This window comes from Ammospiza caudacuta, chromosome 5, assembly GCF_027887145.1.
Source record: "Ammospiza caudacuta isolate bAmmCau1 chromosome 5, bAmmCau1.pri, whole genome shotgun sequence".
In the NCBI taxonomy this organism is placed as follows: domain Eukaryota; kingdom Metazoa; phylum Chordata; class Aves; order Passeriformes; family Passerellidae; genus Ammospiza; species Ammospiza caudacuta.
The window spans coordinates 65,988,885-66,010,267 of NC_080597.1; the positions used below are offsets into that span (position 1 = coordinate 65,988,885).

The following is a 21,383-nucleotide window of genomic DNA, read 5'->3' on the forward strand; positions in this document are numbered from 1 at the left end:
CATCACAGCTCTGAGAGGAGTTCATTAATTAACTGCTGTGTGATAGCATGTTACTCAAATAGTTACTGCAAATACTGCAAAAAAATGCTGACTGCAAATAGCATCTTGTTTGGCTCAGGAGTCCAATAACTAAAAAATTATGGTGGTGTCTGAGTTTGGGCTGACTGAGTGAAGTGCAATTTGGGTAACACCAAGGCATGTGACTAAGTTCAGGGATTGCACAGAAGTGCTTTAATCTCAGAGCTCCTACAGAACACTTTGACATTATAAATTTAGAAATGATTATGTAATGATTTATAGATTAACATCACTAAAAATCTGAAAAATTCATATATTGTAGTAGAAAATACATTTCTCTTATTACACGTTTATAATTTAGTTATAACTGTAATAGGATCTATTAAGATTAATTTTAAAATTTGTGTAAAAGAGTTTTTACAATAATAACAATTATTTTTAAAGTGTTCTTACTTAAACCTTCTTTTGCTAATGCTTACCTGAAAAGTGTTTGGTGCTGAATAGAAATTATATGAATTAACTGGATGGGTCTGAGCATTATGAAACACTGAATATTTTTTTAAATAACCCTAGTCTGAAACTGCTGTTTTCCATGTATGTTAGAGATTTGTGATGCATTAAGTGTAGGAATTGCATCTGAATAAATGGAATGCTTCTACTATATGTGGCAAACAGTTCAGGAGCCAACTCAGTGAAGTCCATGGACCTGAAAGTACTGTTTGTCCAATGGAATTTTTAAAAAATGATTCACCATTTCTTTTCCTCTGAAGGTCACATCAAGTTGTACTCTTGACTTAGATTTTTCAGAGTTCTTTCTTTAACATGAAAACATAATTTGAGCCACAGTGGTAAATTTGTCCTAAGATTGAGCATGTGTTTCTTGGAGATTATTTCTTCCAAGAGGCACATCTTTATTTAGACTTTCAAGAGAGATCTTGTGGTCCATAAGCACTAATACATTTGAAAGTGACTACACCATTCAGCATTTTCTTTTTAAACCTCAGTTTTCTTTATGAAATGGAGTGGCTCACTTATGGAAAATTCACAAGAATCTGTAGCTGATTCTAGAATTATGGTAATTTCCAATTCTAATTATGGGTTTCTTTTCTCATTCCACATAAAATTACTGCAGTTCTGTAAAAATCTTGCATTATAAGGTCTTTATAGTGTTTGCATTTAAAATACAACTGGTTATGTCTATTTTTCATCCTCGGAGCACATTTTGTCCTATTCATGTTTCAGTTGTGTATTAATTCTTTTTTTTGTTTCAAGTAAACTCATTTTTCTAACAAACACAATAGGTAATGACTACATATCTAGCTTGTTTCAGTTTGATTTTTTTATCTTCATTTCTGCATAAAAAAGAAATCCAGTTTAATTTAGATGTGAGAAATATTTTGAGCTGCATTCAGTTGAACATTTTGCTTGATATTATTCTTACAAAGATTAACACTACCAGATTTCTCTGATCTGTTTCTCATTGACAATAATTTCATTTATATGCTTCCATTTATACCTAATGTTTATGTTTTAGTAGTGTTTTTACACATGGATGAGCCTTGGCAATGGTAGAAATGTACAGTTCACCAATTTACATGGTTTTTGAATGAGAACAGTTAAATGGTTTTCATAATAATTTCATTTGTATCCTAAATATTTTTTGAAATATTTTATTTTACTTGCTATGAATTGTATGCTATGATTTCCTTACTGTCTAATGTGACCAAGAATCTAAGCTAAGGGGAGCAGAATAAACTCATAGCTGTCTTTAAGCCTTGAGAGTACAGCATCACATTTTAGCATTAAAAACAAACTTGAAAGCTTTGCCAGCGAGTTTGGTTCTTCTGTGATCGAAGATGCTGCTTCTTAAAGAAAAAAATAAGCTTGCTTTTCTTCCTGTTGCATTCCTGTTGTGTGGGATTTTCCCCTTCCTTTTAATTGGCTAATCTATATTCAGTACTGAGGAAAAATTCAATACTTTCCTAGAATTTGGATTTCTGAGAGCTTGTTGATTACTGCCTCCTACATTGCAGTGTGATTTGCTATCTGGATTTGGAATTAAGGAGTTGCAGTGTAAGAGTTTTATGAAGTTGAGTTAGACATCTAAGGAGAAAAGAGGTTCAAGAATGTAATTTGTTGCAAAAATTCTGCAAAGCTACTAGAAATATATTACTAATTCTTGCAAGTGTGTGCATACATTGTCTGCATAATGCAAAGCTATGAGTGCTCAGTGCCTGTTTGAAAAATAGTCTGGTGGGTCAGTAATTGGGTTTTATATAGATTTTAAAGTGTGTAAAAGGCATCCATTGTGCATTGTTATTTGGAATGCTTAGTTTATAGTAATTTAAATTTATTAAGTTGACATGTTTGTCTGAATTTTCAGTAGCAGTATAGGTTAAATGCAATTACTGACCACATAGATATTTTTGTCTTTTGTAATGTCTGTCATCTACATGAAAGTATTTTGATAGTATTTATCTATTGCAGGGTTTGAGAAACAAACCAAAGAAAACAGGACATGTGAAACCAGACCTCATAGATGTTGATCTTGTAAGAGGTGAGTTCTGAGCTAGAAAAAGCTGAATTTCTCAGTATTAAATAACAGCCATCCTATGTCTTGTAACAAAAGTGGATTAGTAGGTTTAAAAAAAACCCAAATGAAACAAAACACAGCCAACACTACATAGCTCTTCCCTAAAGCAGGTGGATAGAAAACATTGTTAAATAATGATATTAAGATTAAATTGCAATATTAAGAATTTAATTATTTAATTTAAATTTTGTTGTATAGGTCTGGATTTTGAAAAAAAAGAGGAAAGAAACTTGTGCATTGTCTTATATCATTTTAGAGTTACTAGTTGTCTTATATAATTTTATTATTGTTTTGTGCATGGTCTTATATAATTTTAGAGTTACTAGTTTACTAGTTTTACTCCTACTGCCAGGCAATTAGACTTCTTTTAAGTCTTCTGACATCTGGAGGGAATGTTACATTGAAATTTCTGGAGGGTAAAAATGTATAGGCCTTGATTGTTTCTTGCCTGTTTTAAATAACAACATGGCAACAGAAGGTCAGATGACATGAGACTTTTCTTAAAGTCTTTATTTTGTCTTAAATTATTCTTATCTGTATGTAATTTCCCATATGCCTTGTGAAGGCTAGGGAAAACATTATTTAGTGTTTTTACCCATGAGCCCAGCAGCCAGCACAGGAAGCTGGGTAGTGCAGGTTGGGCACCCTCACACCCAGCCTTGGCCTCCAGAGGCCTACTCGCCCCCATTGTCCCCGGAACCTCACCCCCATCGTCCCTGGAGCCTCACCCTTATTGTCCCTGGGGCTTCTCCCCTTCTGTCCCCGGAGCCTCGTCCCCATTGTCCCCGGAGCTTCACCCCCTCAGTCCCCGGAGCTTCACCCCCTCAGTCCCCGGAGCTTCACCCCCTTTGTCCCTGGAGCTTCACCCCCCTTTGTCCCTGGAGCTTCACCCCCCTTTGTCCCTGGAGCTTCACCCCCTTTGTCCCTGGAGCCTCACCCCCTCAGTCCCTGGAGCCTCAGCCCCCTTTGTCCCTGGAGCCTCAGCCCCCTCAGTCCCTGGAGCTTCACCCTCTCTGTCCCTGGATCCTCATGCCCGATGGTAGCTCTGGCCTTGCCCTGGCTGTGCCGCCCTCCCTGGGTTTGCCGGCACCACGGCCACGCCATGGCCACATGGTTCCTCCCAGCTCTGGCAATAATGGCCAGTGCTGGCGCTCAGCTCCATGGCTCAGCCCCATGTTGGACACACAGCAGACAGCCCCTGGCCCAGGAGAGCCCAGGGGTTTCAGGGAGAAGTGAGTCCAGGCTGTGCTGAGCAGTTCCTGTGACATGGCCAGACACACGGCGCTCTGGGCAGTGGCTGTTCGTGTGACCAGTCCTTTTTATCCCCTTAGCCCTCAATTTCCCAGCACTTGTTCCTCCCTAAATTGCCCAAACCATTTCTTTCCCCCACCCCTGGATTCTCCCCTAAATGCCCTACAAGTGCTGTGCCATCTGAGCTGCTTTTCCCTGGCATCCCACAGTGAGTCCCACCCCTCAGGCAGGGTCCCTTTTCGTCTGGAGGGTGACTTGGAGAGCTGCTCCCAGCAGTGCATGGTGAGGGTTCACACCTGGTCATGGTGTCCATGCCATGGTTTAAGTTCTCACCTGCTTTTCTGCCTCTCTCCTGCTCTGGCTTCATGGAGATGGCCTGGGCTGGGCCGCTGATTCCAGTGATGGCTCTGTGAGGAGAACCCTGGAAGGACCCTGCAAAGTTTTATTTGGGCTGCTTCCTCCCATTTTCTCTTTGATCTGCTCTGTGGTTGTGCAGATTGCTGTTCTCACATCACCTAACAGTTTAATTTTTTAAAAATGGAAATGTGTGAGAGAGGAACAAAATCAAATAACATTTGAACTATTTGAACTTACAAGAAACTAATTAACAGTGTTGGACCTTTTCAGTGCAGTGTTGTACATGAATAGCATTTAAATGACTGCATGGATGTCTGAGATGGCATTAAAGTAGTTTCAGAGCTGGCAGTGTTTTACCTGCGCAGCACAGAGCTCACCAGTGCCAGTGCTGCTTGTAAATGACGTGGGGATGGTGTAGCAGCATGCAGTAGTTGCCCTTTCAGTCAATAACTTTGCATAATTTAAGTCACATCCCCATTAAGTAAATTTTACACTGTTTTCTGGCTGTGAAGAAAAAGAAATGGAGAGATATGGGAGAGAAAGGACATTTGAATGAGAGATAAGAAATGGTATAGAAGGAGACATAGATAAATTTTTCTTGGGGTGGCTTCCCTGCTCCTGGGGCTGGTCCTCAGCTGGACAGATTCACTTCAGTGCTTCCCAACCTCATTCAATTTTCCTCAAGGACCTGGCTGGTGCAATTTACAGGTGTTGGTATTTTAGATCCCTTTTCTGTGTTGGGAAAGGACTCTGCTGTGCCTGCACAGCCTGTGGAGTTTTCATGAGACTTGTTGCTTTATATAAAGTTTCTGATACCTCTATGAAACAGAACAATTTTTAATAATTCATTTTAGAATAATTTTGACATGGCAATGTTTTGTTATTCAAACATTCTGAAATGACAGGTATTTGTAGAAGTTCCTGATAATGGCAGTCAAGAGGGCATCAACAATTTATGCCGTATTTGGATTGAGGAGATGGTTATTTAAAGGAGCAGTTATTAAATGCAATTATTTGAATAAATCTTGCACTTCCACCATTTCACTGTCTTAGCTACTCTGCTATTGAACAACTGAGATTTCTGTTAGCCATAATGATGAAATAAATTCAAATTTATTTTGTTTTTTTTTAAAGGATCTGCTTTTGCTAAAGCAAAACCTGAAAGTCCTTGGACATCTTTGACCCGCAAAGGAATCGTGAGAGTTGTTTTCTTTCCATTCTTCTACAAGTGGTGGCTCCAAGTGACATCAAGGGTCATTTTTTTCTGGCTGCTTGTTCTTTACCTTCTCCAAGGTAGAGTTGGATTACAGCATCAACTTCTACTGAATGCCTTATTTTAACCATATGAAGCTGCAGTGTGCTGCTTGGTTCACTTCATGCTGTTAAGGTCTATTCCAGTATTTTCATAAAATATTGGGATGACACAGTCCCAAGCATATGTCTCTTGGTTAACATTTCTTTTACATATATAAAGGTTGCATAATGAAAAACTTAACACTCACCTCACAGGCTTTCTTCAGCATTTGGCACATGTTAGTTTGTCACATCTGAATATAATTCAGGTTTTCAGGACAGCTGTTAACAAAGAGAAGTCAGTTCACAGCTTTTGGGATATATAGTATTGAGTTCTAGCAATCTGACTTTGTGAGTTCCTTAATTGTATGTGACACATAAGAGGAAAATTAGAAAGGGAAGAATGTCATGTAGTGAGTCAGTGTCTATCAGTATGAAAGTCACCAAACAAATAAGTATTTCAGAAGTTTGTACAACACATATGGAACAGAAGGTTAATGAAAGTTGGGAGCAATATAAGTACCCTGAGAAGCTAAATGACTAATGAATTTTCCACTGAAATCCAATTAACATGCAATATTACTTTTTCAAATTCACCATCTGTCGTCTCAATTGTGAATCATTGTATCATTTGGAAATTTTAATTGGAACAATATATGGAGTTAAAAAAAGAAGGCACTACCTCTTGTGTGGTGATGTTATTAGCAGGTGTAAAATTAATCTCACCATGCCAGTGCCTCAAGACTTGCAGTACTAAAAAAATACTCATGTGGCCTTCTCTGAAAAAACTTTTTTATCCCCATTTCTGAGATAGATTCCTCATTTGTCTGTGCTATGGTAAGAGATCCTATAGTGTTAATAATTCTAATCTTTTTTATAGTAATATAGGTAGTAAAATACATAAGTTGTGGTTGGTTTGTTATCATGTTCATGTGTGTGTTATTCTGAGAAACACCATTGCAGTAATTTTTTTGTGTTCCTATTTGTAAATTTATTTTAAAAAATGTATACTGGCACTTAATTTGTGGCCCCTCTGTAAGACCCTACAGGTAGAAAAACAGTGAGACAATGAGGTTTCTGAGTGCAAGCAAGTTTTTAGGACGTGAATTACAGGACTTTCTTAGAGCTAGCCTTTTTCCTCTCTGATTTCTTTGGGTCTCTGGTTTACTAAGCTGTGGATGGAATGCATCATTTCCCTAATCCACATGGTCTGTTATGTGACAACATATTTCTGTGATTGTGAGTTAACAAATAGCAGGAAATAATGAATACTACTCCATATTACACTATAACCCAACTGTTTGAAATACTTGGTATTGAAACTGTGCAGAATAAGCTGCAGATTTTTTGATAGTTTTTGAAATAAATTAAAAGACTTAGAATAAACATGTAAAAGAAATTAAATGGACATATTTACTTATTGGAAACTATTCAAAACAGCCCTCCCCCTTCCCCCCCAAGCACTTAAATAGAAGGTTTGCTTCTATTTTACTCAGCAAGTGTGCTCAGTTACTAATTTTGGTAAGGCAGCACCAAAAGATCAAGAATCCATGATGGAAGATTAAAATAAACTGCCTTGAATTCCAGTGGCCAGATTTCTGCCCTGAATCTGGATTTTGTATTGAAGTTTGGACTTTTTGTCATCATGACAGGTTCTCACTGACATTGTTGTAAAATGGTCTGGCTATATTTCATTTGTATGTGTTCATAATTAAATAATTTACCAAAAGTATTTTCTAGAGATTTATGAATTTCATTGCTTGGAATTATTGCTTTAAAATTGATTAGCTTCGCCAGGGTACTTGCTAGCATTTATGTAAATCTACAGAAAAAAAACATTTTCCTTGGCTGTAGATTTAAACTCCAGGGTTTATTTGCATTGGTTTCCATTAGTGTAAAGTGATTAGCACCATGTGTGATAAGAGAACTACAGAGAAATGTTTTATGCTCAAGGTCATGGAACAGGCCAGTGACTTAACATAGAAGTAAAACCTTTTTTTTCTACTTCCTTATCTATCTAGTATATAGTAATACCTCATTTTTAACTTAAAATGTTTTTATATTCTAAGGGGAAAATAAAATGCAAACTTGCTGTTTCTTGTGTATTTCTTAAGTATAAAGCAAGAAACTTTAATAGTGATATAATGGTTGTTTGTTGTAGTGGTGAGATATATAAATATATATGTATGCATTTTTAAATTCGGTATTAAAAATATTTTCAAACTCCAAATGTTTTAAAAAGAAATGCTTGTTGGCCTTTGAAATGTAAGGTTGCTTTCTCTGAGGCAGCTTTTTGTTCAATGTGATATTATTTCATTTGTGTCTGTTTTACAGAATAAGCCACTGTGTTTTAGAAAAGCAGAGATCAAAATACTGGAAATACATAAAGAAATAATTAAAAGTGCTGTAAGAAATCCTGTTCCAACCAATTCTGCCTAGCTGTTGATAGGAGCAATTCTTGGATAATCGATCTAGAATGTATTGTCACACTGTGATAAAGATAAATTCTTGAATTTCCATCCTATTGTACTTTAAAAAGATCAGGAGATGGATAATATTTTTCTAAATGTATGTGAAACACTGTGTTAGGAATCTACAATCTGCAGATTCTTGTATTCTGGAAGATGATTTCTTCCAGACAGCTCTGCTTTACTTAATGTTTTTAAGTAGCAGTAGCGAATTTTAAAATTATTTTTTGTAGGCCTACTACTGCAAAACATTTCATGTGTTTATCCAAATTGTATGATAGTAGCCAAAATCAGCTCCTTCTTCAATTTTATACCTCATGGAGCTAATTGTATGTGTGAGGAACTCAGATAAGCTCATTTAGAAAGAGATAACATTAACTTTTGCTATCTGTACCTATTTTATTGATTTTTAATAAGTTGGATTTCTCATTGCATGTGGTCTTTGAGAAACCTTATACAGCAAAAATGTACTCCACTTAAAGTAATAAAGAATGCTCCATGCAAAGCTTTCGTGCTTTAATTTAGGAAAAAGAGGAGAAATTAGAATTAGGTTTTCCACAATCAAAAATTATTCCATTGTTTTTTGTGTTCATTATGTTTCTAATACTGGTTACCTTGCTAAAGATTAGTTAGTGAAAAACATATCAAACCTCTTTTTAGTGGAGAACATTCCATCCAGGTTATCTGCTATATTAGGTGTTCATGGGATTTATTTTAGATGTTTGAATGTGGCACACAGCTTTGTATGTGGCTGCATTTTTTCAGTCAATTTCACTAGAGAACTGGTGACAGCTGTTGAACTTGTAATTATTTGTGCTAGAAATAGGTCTAAATTATGGGACTATCACTTCTCAGTAGTGCACAAACAAAACCAAGTTCTCATGGGATGTGCAGATGTTAGGCATAGAGAATTGTTTCCCAGATCTGTTTCTGAATTGTTTCTTGGAGTTTCTGTGGGTATTTTTGGGGGTTTTTTTTTTGGTTTTTTGTTTGCTTTGGTTTTGTTTTTCTCTTGATAGCTCCTCTCAGCTGAGTTATGCATCACAGCTCTTCAAGCCAGAGCAAGGACAGAGTAAGCAGAGATGAGAGGGGTTCCTTTTCCTCCTGCTTCATACCTGCTGGATGTGTTCAGGTTGACCTGGAGCCTGCAAAGATGTTGCTGAGTGTTTGGGCTCTGGGTGCAGGAGCCTGGTTGTTGGCTGTATATGAAAATGGTTATAGGCTTACAAAACTAACAGTTAGCCATGGGATTGGAAGCTGGCCCTTTTTCCAACCACAAGTGCTAGTTGGAGCCTTGGTCACTTCAGCTGGACTACCCCATAGTTTACATGGTTTGTCTTTTGATCTTTCCTCACTGCTAAAAAAGATGCACAGAAGTATATATAAAATGTTTATAGGGTTGTACTTATGCATGGCTGCCCATCCATATGGGCAATTTTGTCCCTTGGCTGGGACATGGAGTTTAAAATGCATTCTGCTGTGCAAGGAGTTTCTAGTCTCAAGTCTCATCAAACTCGCTGTGTTGTGCTTTGTTAAAACATATGATGCAGAATTAAATTTATTTGGGCTGCTTTAAGGATGATATTTACTTTTTGGTTTTGTCTCCTACTGATGTTTCACCATAGCTGAAATGGTTTCATGACAGATACAACTTCCCAAATGTTCTTCCCCTCTTATTTCATTCCATTTTTTGAGCAATACCTATGATATCACAAGTATGAAAGAAAAGATGGGTACTAAGAGAATAGTCGGCTATTTAGACCCTAATTGCTGCTGGTTTTCAGGAAAATAATAATTTCGTTCTCTCAGAATTACCTGCATTGGCTTAAAATGCAGGTAAAGGTCTGCATCTGACTGGTTTGTTTTTGACAAAAGCCATATGAGTTGGCCATTTCAGACATTAAACTCAACTTCATTTCCCTTCTTTTCCAGTTGCTGCTGTAGTGCTATTCTATACAGCCCAAAGCCCACATAATATACCTCTGACTGAAGTCATTGGGCCAATATGGCTCATGTTGCTGCTTGGGACTGTACACTGTCAGATTGTCTCCACAAGAACTCCTAAGCCACCTCCCAGCACAGGGGGTAAAAGAAGAAGGTATAGTCTGTGTTAAAGTACTTTAGTCAAAGACTTATAGTCTGTGTTTAGTACTTACATTTAGGACTGTTAAACTACTGTAGAGAATGTGCATGAAAAAGAAAGTAGGGGTTTACAGTCTGTGCTTTGCTAGAGATGAGAAATTTGTGCTCTGTTTTTATTTGAAACTTCAAAATGGTGCTTAATTGGTGCTCTTTAACTTTTATGCATTGACTAATTTAGGCATAGTTTTATTTGAATTTTAATGCATTAAATCAGACTTTTTGTCTCAAAACAGTTATTTGAATAGTGGTGGAGTGACAGTGTTTATATTCAAATTTAGTTTTATAAATCTGGCTAATAATCTGTGGAAAGTATATGTGAAAAGAGATGCTCTTGGAAATGTAGAATTTAAGTCTTCCAAGCACTCCACTGACTGATTTGCTACAGTGAATTGTCCCATTAAAATGGGAAACACTGCAGCAGTGACTTTTGTAGTCTAAGCTTCTGATGATGAAATGAAATGTATTTTGTGTTTAAGTATATAATAATGACTGTATCATGCTTTTTAATTAAATAGAGTTTATTAAAATGATATGACAAACCTTTAGCAAAATACTTCGAAATCTTGCTTGTTTTTGCATGCTTAAACTGCTGAACACATTATAAAACTAGCAGATTGCACTTACAAAACTACCTTCCCATTTTAATCTCTTCTGCTGAAGGAAATTAAGGAAAGCAGCACATTTGGAAGTACATAGGGAAGGAGATGGCTCTAGTACCACAGATAACACACAGGAGGGAACAGTGCAGAGCTACGGTACAAGCACCTCTTGCAGTATTGGCGCTGTCTTCAGAGATATCTGGCATGCTGCTTTCTTTTTATCAGGGTTTGTATTTATTCAAGGCTATATAAGTGTTAGAGATGCACTATCCCTTTTCTAATTAAATAAATATTGATGTAATGATTAAACTTCTGTTGATATAGTTTTTTTGCTCGTAATAGCAAACTCATCTGAGTATTTGAGAATGGTCTAATGTGTTGTTTCTTGACTGTTGTAAATGCTGATGCAATGATTTTGAAAAAATATTGAATTATCATAAAATCATTTGGGTTGGAAAGGACCTTAAAGATCATCTAGTTCTCCCCCCTTGGCATAGGCAGGGGCAACTTCCGCTAGACCAGGTTGCTCAAAGCCCCATCCAGCGTGGCCTTGAACACTCCAGGGATGGGGGCAGCCACAGCTTCTCTGGGCAGACTGTTCTGCTGTCACCACTCCTTCACTTAATAATTCCATTCTAATATTGAAAGCTAAACTTACCTTTTTTCCATTTGAAACCATTGCCCCGTGTCCTATCACTACCTGCTCCTGTAAAAAGTCCCTCTCCAGCTCTGGAAGGTGCTCAGAGGTCTCCCTGGAGCCTCTTCTCCAGGCTGAACAGCCTCAGTTCTCTCAGCTGTCTTTGCAGGAGAGGTGCTCCAGCCCTCTGATCATCTTCTTGTCCCTCCTCTGGACTTGTTCCCACAGTCCCATGTCCTCTTTATGTTGGGGGCCCCAGAGTTTAGCACTGCTCCAGGTGGGATCTCATGAGAGCAGAGTACAGAATTAACTTCTAGTTAAATTATATTTTGTTGTTTTACTACACCGTGTAGGCTATCGGGAGAAAAAAAAACAACTTAGTGTCTCAGTTTTAATCCAAAGAGAAAAATTCAACTGTTTAATTTTTACTTTATTACATTACCTCCTTGTTACTCCAAGAGAATGCTTATTCAACTCTGTCACTGTCATCAAATGACACACTTTTTCTTCAGGATTCAAATAAACACTGATTGGGCTATTAATTTTTTTTTAAAAAAATCCATTCTTATAGCTCTGTGTGCAACACATGCTATGCATGCAGCATTTTGAGTACTATGTATCAGCATGTATTAATTAGTGAAAATACACTCAATAAATAGTATTAAATGTAGAAAAGGGATAATGCAAGTTATGACATTGATGTTTTGTTGTGCATGCTGCATTGTAAATACAGCAACACTAACATGTCTGTCATACCTATGATCTGTGCTCTTAACCACTGGTAAAACTTGTTACCTTCTGGGAGTGAATACTTGAAACCTTGGACAAGTTTTAAAAATGTTTAGAAGTGTTGTAAGAGGAGAATTCATTTGACTTTTTCCTGTGTGGGTTAAGCTGTCTTTGATAAGCTGTGGGTCACAGTGATAGGCACCAGGGTAGGCATTATTCTCTGGCATGCTTCAAGGGTAATCTTGTAAACATTTTGATGTTTTGTTTTCCCTTCATTGAAGATACTGTTCTGCAGTAAGAAGAGTGTTGGAAGATTTTTTTTTCCTTTCCTTTCCAGCTACGTGGCTCAGAGTTTTTTCAGTTGAGAAGGGCTGTGTGGAACTTATCCTAAAACTTGTTTAAATCATTTAATGAGAGGTAGTGTGTGTATATATATAGATGTTAAGCCTCCACGATGACTACTTAGTATATACAGTATCTTCAAAGGAAGAAGAACACAGAGTGACTGAGAGTGCTGTAAACAGCCCTTAGTCCTTTGTTACCCCTTCATTGCAGAGGCACAGTTGTTTGTATGTCTAGAGCCATACAAACTTGTCTAGATGAAAAATAACCTTCTTTTTCCCCAGGGGAACATGCAGTTCAGTTTCGTCATGTAATTTTGTTCATGGTAATACAAACAGTTTGTCAGCACAATGGGAGTGGGGCTGGGAATGAGGAAGCAAGAGCACAGTGTGGAGTACATTGACTGCTTGGTGAGGTTCCTTAAAGAAAATCTTATGAAATCTCACTGTAAGGAAGCTTCACAGCTACACTTGGCCTGTTTCTTAGGACAAACTTGGAAGCTCTTTAGATAAGCACATTAAAATGTCGTACCTAGAATGTCTGCTGAGTGTTTATTTTTCAGCAGTTTTTCACTTACACAAATCTTTGACATACTGTTTTCTGGAATTTTAAGTATAGGTCATTCCAATTCACCTCAGAAATTAAATTTTCTGTGTTAGGGCAGGACCCTGTGTACCTACACCATTTGCCTGTGCTCAGATCATTAGTAAACTGGAAGTGTGTATTCAATAAATATCCTTTCCAATGGCAGAATTCAGTCTGACTTAAAAATTATAATTCTAAACTTTAATCCAGCACAGGGGCAATTTAGAAAATACTACTGATAAGTCTTACTTGAAAAGAGGGTGGTATCCAAGCAGGTGATCTGTTCAGAACGCAGTACTGATTTCAGAATTTGCTCTGCTTGTGTCCTTACTCCAGTGGAAGTCTTATAACCTCTAAAGCGTTGTAATCTCAAAAAGTTTTGCAGTGGGAACAGAGAGAAGAGTTTTTCTGATCAACCCCAGTGAAAATACATTGAAATATATTGAATACATGAGAGTGCAAATCCACACTCTTTCAGAAATTTTATTGAACTTTTCTTTAGTATTTTCCCTTGATAATGCATGAAGAGGACTAAAAATCATTCTTGATTTAGCTTTTGCATATATTCAAGCCTTTTAAGACATTGTATTTATTCCTGGTGTTCATTGTTTTATTCTAAATACTTTTAGTTATAGCCTAAAATTGTAAAAATTGATTAAGGATGTATGTATATATAGTAATTCTAGAGAATCATACATTTTTGCCAGCAAGGGATATATTGTTTGTGTTTATTATTGTGGGGTTTTTTGTTTTGTTTTTCTTTAAAACATGTGCACAAAAGCCTAACTTTAAGCCCAATATACATTTTTCTGGCTTGGGGCTTACACTTAAATTTATACAAAAAAATAACTTTAGTTTCTCTGTTAGAAGCAAATAAAGACTTCAGTCAAGCTCCTGATATTTAGAATGAGCCTTAGTTGATACCAGACCAGTAGCTTTGGTCTTATGATTTTAGCACTCAAACATTGCTTGAGTAGTGAAATCCCATCTGAAGAGGTTGTGCATGCATGCAAGTGTTCCTTTTTTCTCTTATCTGTTCCTTTTCAACTGTTTGAGGCTTCTTCTAGCTTTAAAGTTTTGTGTAAAATGCATAAAAACTTTTCAAATCAAATTTGGAAGAGCTGTCTCATTAATCTGCTCATACAGTTTAGTAACTTGTGGAGGAAGTGTTTCTGACTGGATGTGTATGTGTGATGAGAACTTAAAATTTTCTTTCAAACAGTGCAGAAGTAAATGCAGAAGTGCTGGAGGAATATTTAATGAATTACAGATTAGCTTATCTGGATTCCTCCTTATTGCTGATAATTTAATTTTAGTGCTTCTTCCTCATTACTCACAACTGACCTTGCTTATTATTTTGCAATGAGTTGCCACTGAAAGGCAGTCCTTTTGCTTTAAAAGAATGATAAATGTTAACTTTTTTCCTAGTTAGGGTGACAAATTAAGGATGGTAAACGAGGATTAAACACATTAGTAACACTGTCTCTTCTCTTGATTATTTTTTCTGCATACCATTATTTTTTGAGCTGAATTGGTCCTTTCTGGATTTTTTCCCTATTTTTTCCAGCTGTCCCTAGCCATTTTTTGCTTTGAGGGCTCCCCTTTATGTGTGGGATACCTTATCTTGGAAGGAATGTGAAGCGACTCTCCAAATTCTCCCAATTTGTTTGATGTACATATTAAAGAGGAATTTAATCTTCTGCTGTGTAATCCAAGCCCTCTCAGAATGCCTCAGTCCTTAAAGAGAAAGGCAGTGCATATTCCCTCACGGGAGCACCAGATCAATTGAACAGATTCTTGATAATTCAGTGTTCTTGATAGCCCAGTGCTCTACTTGAAATAAAAATAAAAAATTTCAGAAGCATTATTTATAGCACTTTTCTTCTTTTCTCTCTTTTCCCACCTAGTGTTCTGAAAATCTAAAATACAAAATTTAATTTACTTTGACAATAGAGGAGCTTAAGACTAGAAGTCCCTGTCAGTAAGGTAGCAAGCTGCTATTCCTCTTCATGCCTTCATCCACTGCACTTTCTAGTTTGGGAGTGTAATCATCCAAATGTTTGCTTTGAGAGAGCTTCTTCTTGCAGGAGGTAGTCTGCTGGTACATTTATTGTCTAGGAAAGGGCTTTGATTTTGGAGGATGTTATGGGAGACTATTCAGTGAGAGATTTGTCCTTTAAAATCCTGGAGATTTTGTCCTTTAAAAAGCAGCTTAGTTGGTATGTTTGTGAGAGATAGGGAAAAATGTTGCCTGGGGTGTTGCTGGATAATGCAGAAAAGAGTAGATCCCCTTCTGTTTAGTAGGGTTGTCAGTAAGCAGAGTATATTCAAAACAGCACCAAATATCAGTGTACAGAGTACTAAACAGCATGTTTGTTTGCAGCTTCAGGAAATTGCATGCTTGCTTTGAATTAATAATTATTAAAGCAACTTCTAGCAAACCTCTTTTATTTGTTAAGATTGAATAGAGGGATTTCTCTTTCACTTTTGATGTTTGTGATTCTTCCATTAGCAAAGCTGCTGTGAAGTTTTATTTTTAAAACAGGTTTCTTTTTCTCTTCTTTCAGTAGCTAATGATACACATTTCTTTCATACCCTGACAGTTTATTTTATAACAATTTTAAGAGAGGATAATGGGTGTTATTTAGAAGATTAAATAGTTACAAATATAGCATCAAAATCAAATGTTAATATTGTTATTTTGTGGACATCTTAGTAAAGCTAAAACATTGGTTGATAGGAATAAGCAGGATTTAGACTGGGAAATAATTCAGAGAATAATTAATTTAATACATGTATTTCTTTTAAATATAGATCTAAGAAAGCAAAAAACTCAATAGATAAATCCACTGAAACTGATAATGGCTACGTGTCCCTTGATGGGAAGAAGCCAGGCAGAGGCAGTGAAGAAGGAGTGCAGGGCCACGAACGCCGCTGCGAGGTGATCAGGCCAGAGGAGACAGGGTGGAGCCCTGCCACAGGGAGAGATGCCCTGGGCAACCACAGTCACCACAAAGTAAGTGTGTTTGCTGCTTTTTGTGATGCCTTGGATGCATTTTTATCTGCTGTATTCTTAAAAATATTTTAAAAATTAAATTAGGCTTAGGGTCCTGGAGCCAAAACTTATAGCGAGTTGTCTTACTTCATCATATTCCTGGCCTTTCCTCTTTCTTGTAGGAGGAACCTTAATGGTGTTTATACATTTTTTGGTATTCTTTATTTCAATACACAAATTTGTGTGCTGTCCTTTATCTGTGGGTATTTCCTGACCAGGTAAACCTTCTTTGCCTTCTCTGAGAGTATGGTCTGTCTCTGTGATAAAATGGAACAGATTTTGGATTACTGACAGTTTGTAATTTGAAGGTCATTCTGACCATTTCTTTGCCTGTGAATCGTCTGAATCGTCTTCCTTTTCCTTTTTTTTTTTTTTTTTTTTTTTATTTTTAATAGATCTGTGTGAAAGATGAGGAAAGCAGGATTTCCCGCCAAGTGAAATAGGCAGGACTCTTTATAGTGAAGAATAGGAATGAGTGGGGAAAAAGAATTATTACAGAATTATAGGAAGTGATCATGGAAGAAAGCAGAACTTTTCATTTGTCTGGGTCTTATTATCTCCTGGATATCCTGTATTCAAAGTAACACACATTAGTGACCTCAGTGTTCAACATACATCCTCTAAGCCTTCATCCTTGTAAGAGGTGGTAAATGTTAACTTTGTACTGAATATGTTGATAATTCAGTCTCATACTGTTGCTTTTGACTGGTTGGTTGGTTTGGATTTTTTTGGTTTGGTTTGTTCTCTTTTCAGAAGCAGATACATTTTCTCTAAGCGTATCTTGGCATGTTCAGTTTACAAAAAAATCATATTTAAAATAAGAGCATCATAATCTTTCTTGAGGCTAATGTGAAATAGACTTTCCTTTGATAAAAATATCTTTGATGCTACAATTTCTATTCCATAATTCCTGCTCTGTCAATTTTGAGTCTTGAAAATGCGTTAATACCTGGTTTAACTGAGCGTAGATACTGAAGTTGTAGAAAGAAATTTGATTTCACTAGTTGAGAACAAGACTTACTAAATATTACTCTGTCTTACTACTACTGTATTTCTTGCCCTAGGATACTCCCAGGGCTGTGACAAATTTATCAGATGAAGTTTCTAGTGAGGAGGGGCCTGACACTGGCTATTCCTTACGCCGCAATGCAGAACGCACCTCCAGCGACTGTACCCTTCGGAACAGGAAATCTCACCATTACAAGAAACACTACCCTCTGGAGGTAGGTTCATTTCTATTGCTTCTTGCCTGTGAGTTCTGAAAAAAAACTTGACTTCTTATTGAGTAAGGCATATAGAGCAAGCAGCTTGCATGTGCTTGGTTGCTGGCTGGAGTTAAACGATGACATTTCCACAAATGGTTTTTTTTTCCTATCTTGGATTTTAGGAGTCTGTGAATTGGAAGTCATGCTAGTGAGGAACAAAATTTTTTTCCCTTTGCTTTCGTTTAATGACAAAGTTTTGAAATTAAAAGATTGTAATCTAGTTTTTTTGAGCTTCATCCTATTTTTCAATTTGTTGTAAGGAGAATTAAAATATGTTTGGTAGATTTTGCATCAGGTTATGGTAACTCTGTTGCTGTCTTGTGACACCAGTTATCTCCTCTGGAATTTGCTTTGTTACAGAAACAGTACTAATTGGGGATATGCAAATTTTCAGCATGGTTCTGCTCCTCTTTCTCTCCATTTAGTATTTTGGATTCAGTCACTTTCTTGGGGAGAAGTCTGATTTGACCCTGAATTTTCATTTCCTTGTCTTTGTTGAAACAGTAACATTAAATCTTGTAATGAAATTTTACCAAAATTGTCAATGTATAAAAAATACCAAAATTTTAAGAGACTTTATGACATTACAGCTTATAATAAGGGATTTCACAGATTTCATGTGAGCAGAATTCTTAATTGTAAGGACTCAGACATTGAAAGAGAATGGAATATCTTAGTGTGGTTTTGCTTATTTATTCATTATTTAAAAAAATTATGCTGTTTTGCTAATGGTATGCAACTTCACAGATATGGAACACTTCTTAAAGGCTGTATTGCTATTTTTTCTCAAAGGTTGAGCAAAGAAAGCAAAGAGTAAAATCAGCACTGGCAAAAGTGACAGATGGGCTTGATAGGCAGAGCTTCATAAGTAAACTCTGTACTTGTTGTAGGAAAAGTGTATTGGAAGGGTTCAGGTACTGCTTGCTGTGATCACAACTGCAAGGCCTTGAAGTTGATGCTTTGCATAAAAAAACATTAAATAAGCTATTCTTTCACTCATTTCTTGCAGACTTTGGTTAGAAAGATCCAGAATATTGATTGATGTCAGCATTTAGTGCCTTTTGCCACGTGTGGTTTGTGATAATGGCACTGTTTGTTTCATGTTAGAGATGTCCCTTCACTGTGTGCTTGTGCAGCCATAGTGCTTCACAGGAGAAAGCAGAAAGGCACCATTACAATTGATTTCTTTTGTTTTTCTGCTTAGATATATTTTTCTCTAGTGTAGAGTGCTTCAAAGCTAGGGAAGACTTTGTAGATACCTTCAGAAGCTAGATACAGAATGTAATCCATGTTTAGCTGTGGCAGTACTGTTTTACACTTATTCCCTGTTCGCTGATCTGACTGATGCAATGAAAGAGGAAGCTTTTCTTTCTTGCTCCCAACTCGCCTCCCCCACACCATTACAAAGAAAATGAAACAATAGTTTTCAAATCAGTGAAAGCTTTCTTTGTATTAAAAAAATTAATAAGTGAAGTCTGTGGATATACTCTCAAATTCTGTCCTGCATTTTCTTTTATCTTCATGTTTATGTGTCTACTTAATTGTTGTTTGAGCAAGCTATTTTTCATGTTCGTACTTTATTAACTTTCAGCTTCACTGGTATCCAGTAGTGACTGCCTTCTATAAATATCTTCTTTTTTGCTTTAAAAAAAATAATTTCAGACTCTTTCTGCATTGATGTTATCCCTGTCTTTGTAAAAGGTGGAGAAAGAGTTCAGACCAAATTTTTTCTAAACATTTCTTTACAAAATTATTTGCATAAAATACATTAAACATGGTTTTCAGAAAGAATGAAGAACATTTCTTCAGATAGTAATGGACTATGAATCACACTAAGTTAGTATGTCTGCTGAAACAGTGCTTAATATTTTTTCAGTGTAGAAAATTGTACGTCCTCAAGAGAAATTAGTAGAGATAAACTTGGTGTTAAGAGGGAATGGAAATTGCCAGAGAATGGCAGTGAGTAGGCTGATGCTGCTTTTAATACTACACCCCTGTCTTGCTGGAAATGGATTCTGTTTATTGTAGAAAGTAGTTTAAACTCTACATTGTTTTTCTGAAGACAGCAGTAGATTGTTCCATGTGTATACATTGGGAGATTTGAATGTCCCAAACTTCAGATTTTTCTTTCTTTATCCAAGAGCTAGGTAAAACTGGAGTTTACAAAGGCATACCTGTTTGTCAAGTGCAGTTTGTTTAAAATAATTATATTTTTATGTGTAATTGTGCAGATTACACATAAACCTGGCATTAGCTATGTATACCCTTGCTTTTCTTCCCCCTCTATACCTGATGCATTACTGTCTTCAAACAAGCTCTCTGTCTTTGAGAAGGTATGTTAGTAGTAACAATGTGACCTTAGGGGACTTTAGGAGCAATTCCTCAGAAGCTGGAGATACAGCTGGAGTCTGTGGCTTGAAAATTGCTGTTAAATTCTCAACTAATGAGCTCTAAATCTGTGAAGTAGTTATTTCCTCTTAATAATGAGTATTATTAGATTCTTCCTTATGTGGCCCCTTCCCTGAAAAGCAGAGGCCATGGACTGTTGCTTGCTTTTTGGTACAATATCTTAAAAAGTGCAACATCTTAGACACACTTGCAATAAACACACAAATCTTTCTGATGACAAGGATTATGGATTAGAACCTAAAAATCCAGATGAACACAGATTCACTAATCTGACCTTTAAAACATCTCTGCCAGGAAATGATGTAGAATAAAACAGCAGCATTAATTCCAGTGGATGTTTGGCTTTCAGGACACACCTAAATCAGGTACCAGCTGCAGTTCCCGGTGCTCCAGCTCCAGACAAGACTCTGAGAGCACAAGGCCAGAGTCAGAAACAGAAGATGTGCTGTGGGAGGACCTCCTGCACTGTGCTGAGTGCCACTCGTCCTGCACCAGCGAGACAGACGTGGAGAGCCCTCAGGTGAACCCGTGTGTGAAGAAAGAATTCAGAGATGACCCATTCCATCAGGTTGGTGCCCAGCAGTTCTGGTTTTTTACACTACACAAGGTCAGTGTTACCTATCATACGTCACAGAAAGCCTGGGAGAAAGACCTATATCAGATGGAAGTAACAAAGCCAAAGTGATTTGGTAGAATTAAAACAAGTAAAACTTGATTTCTGCTACTCAGTCATTAATTTTTCAAAAGAAGAGGGTATGACAATATATCAAAATAGCCTATAGAATATTTGAGTGCTTGAGTCTTAATTCTAATTTAGGGCAAGGACTGACTGATTTACGTTTCCTCTGTGATAGGTGGTTCTGTTTGGGTATTTATTTTTCTGTTTTGGGTTTTTTCCCCCCTTTTTTTTTTGTTTGTTTGTTTTGTTTAATTTTTTGTTGTTTGGATTTTGGCGGGTTTTCCTCCCTTTTGTTTTTCTCTAGTGGAATTGCTTTTTATAAGCACTTACCAGACACCTTTCTGTTTGCTTATTTGGAAATGAATATATAAGAAAAGCAAACAGAAGGATAACATATGCTTTATGTATATGCATATATATATGATATTATTACTGTATTATACATGCCTAAATTCTATTTGGTTATAATTTTTTTACCTTAAAGGTAATAATAGCAATTTGGATTATTTCATGCAGTGTTTTCTATTTTTATTTTTAGTTCTTCCTGCTTGCATTCAATAAAACACTAAACCTTGCAGTTGTGAGTTGAATTAGAGTACATATATTGACTTAAGGATTTATATTGATTTGTCCGCTTGAGAATTTTTCTACTTGATTGTAGATAGTAAATTTTTGAGTTTCAGCTCCTGGTGCTGGTACTCCCTCTAGAGGGAGAGCTTGGAAAACTGTGGTTAAGAAAAACCTGCCACAAATATTTATGCTATTTTAATATTATAAATAATTTCTTCTTCACCCAGTGAAAATGAGGGAGATAATTGAGTGCTCAGAAAATTACAAATACTTCAGATCAATACTTACAAAGCAAGCAATAAAATGAAAATAAAGCTTTACTTGCAATCAGTGATAATTAAAATCTAGAAATAATAGCATGCCCTTGCCCCTGCCAGCAGCAGCACTTCCA

General features: G+C 36.6%; 1 protein-coding gene across 2 annotated transcripts in view; it reads left to right on the plus strand.

Moving 5' to 3' along the window:
- The window catches only part of PHTF2 (putative homeodomain transcription factor 2), a 96,791-nt gene that overhangs the window by 60,645 nt on the left and 14,763 nt on the right, over positions 1-21,383 (plus strand). The window contains exons 5-11 of one of the 2 annotated variants that reach the window (XM_058805347.1): positions 2,506-2,575; positions 5,354-5,512; positions 9,913-10,078; positions 10,783-10,947; positions 15,829-16,030; positions 17,134-17,292; positions 20,093-20,311. In XM_058805347.1, coding sequence (XP_058661330.1) covers positions 2,506-2,575; positions 5,354-5,512; positions 9,913-10,078; positions 10,783-10,947; positions 15,829-16,030; positions 17,134-17,292; positions 20,093-20,311 — 1,140 coding nt within the window. The remainder of the gene's footprint in view (positions 1-2,505; positions 2,576-5,353; positions 5,513-9,912; positions 10,079-10,782; positions 10,948-15,828; positions 16,031-17,133; positions 17,293-20,092; positions 20,312-21,383) is intronic. The other variant, XM_058805350.1, reaches the window with a different exon arrangement.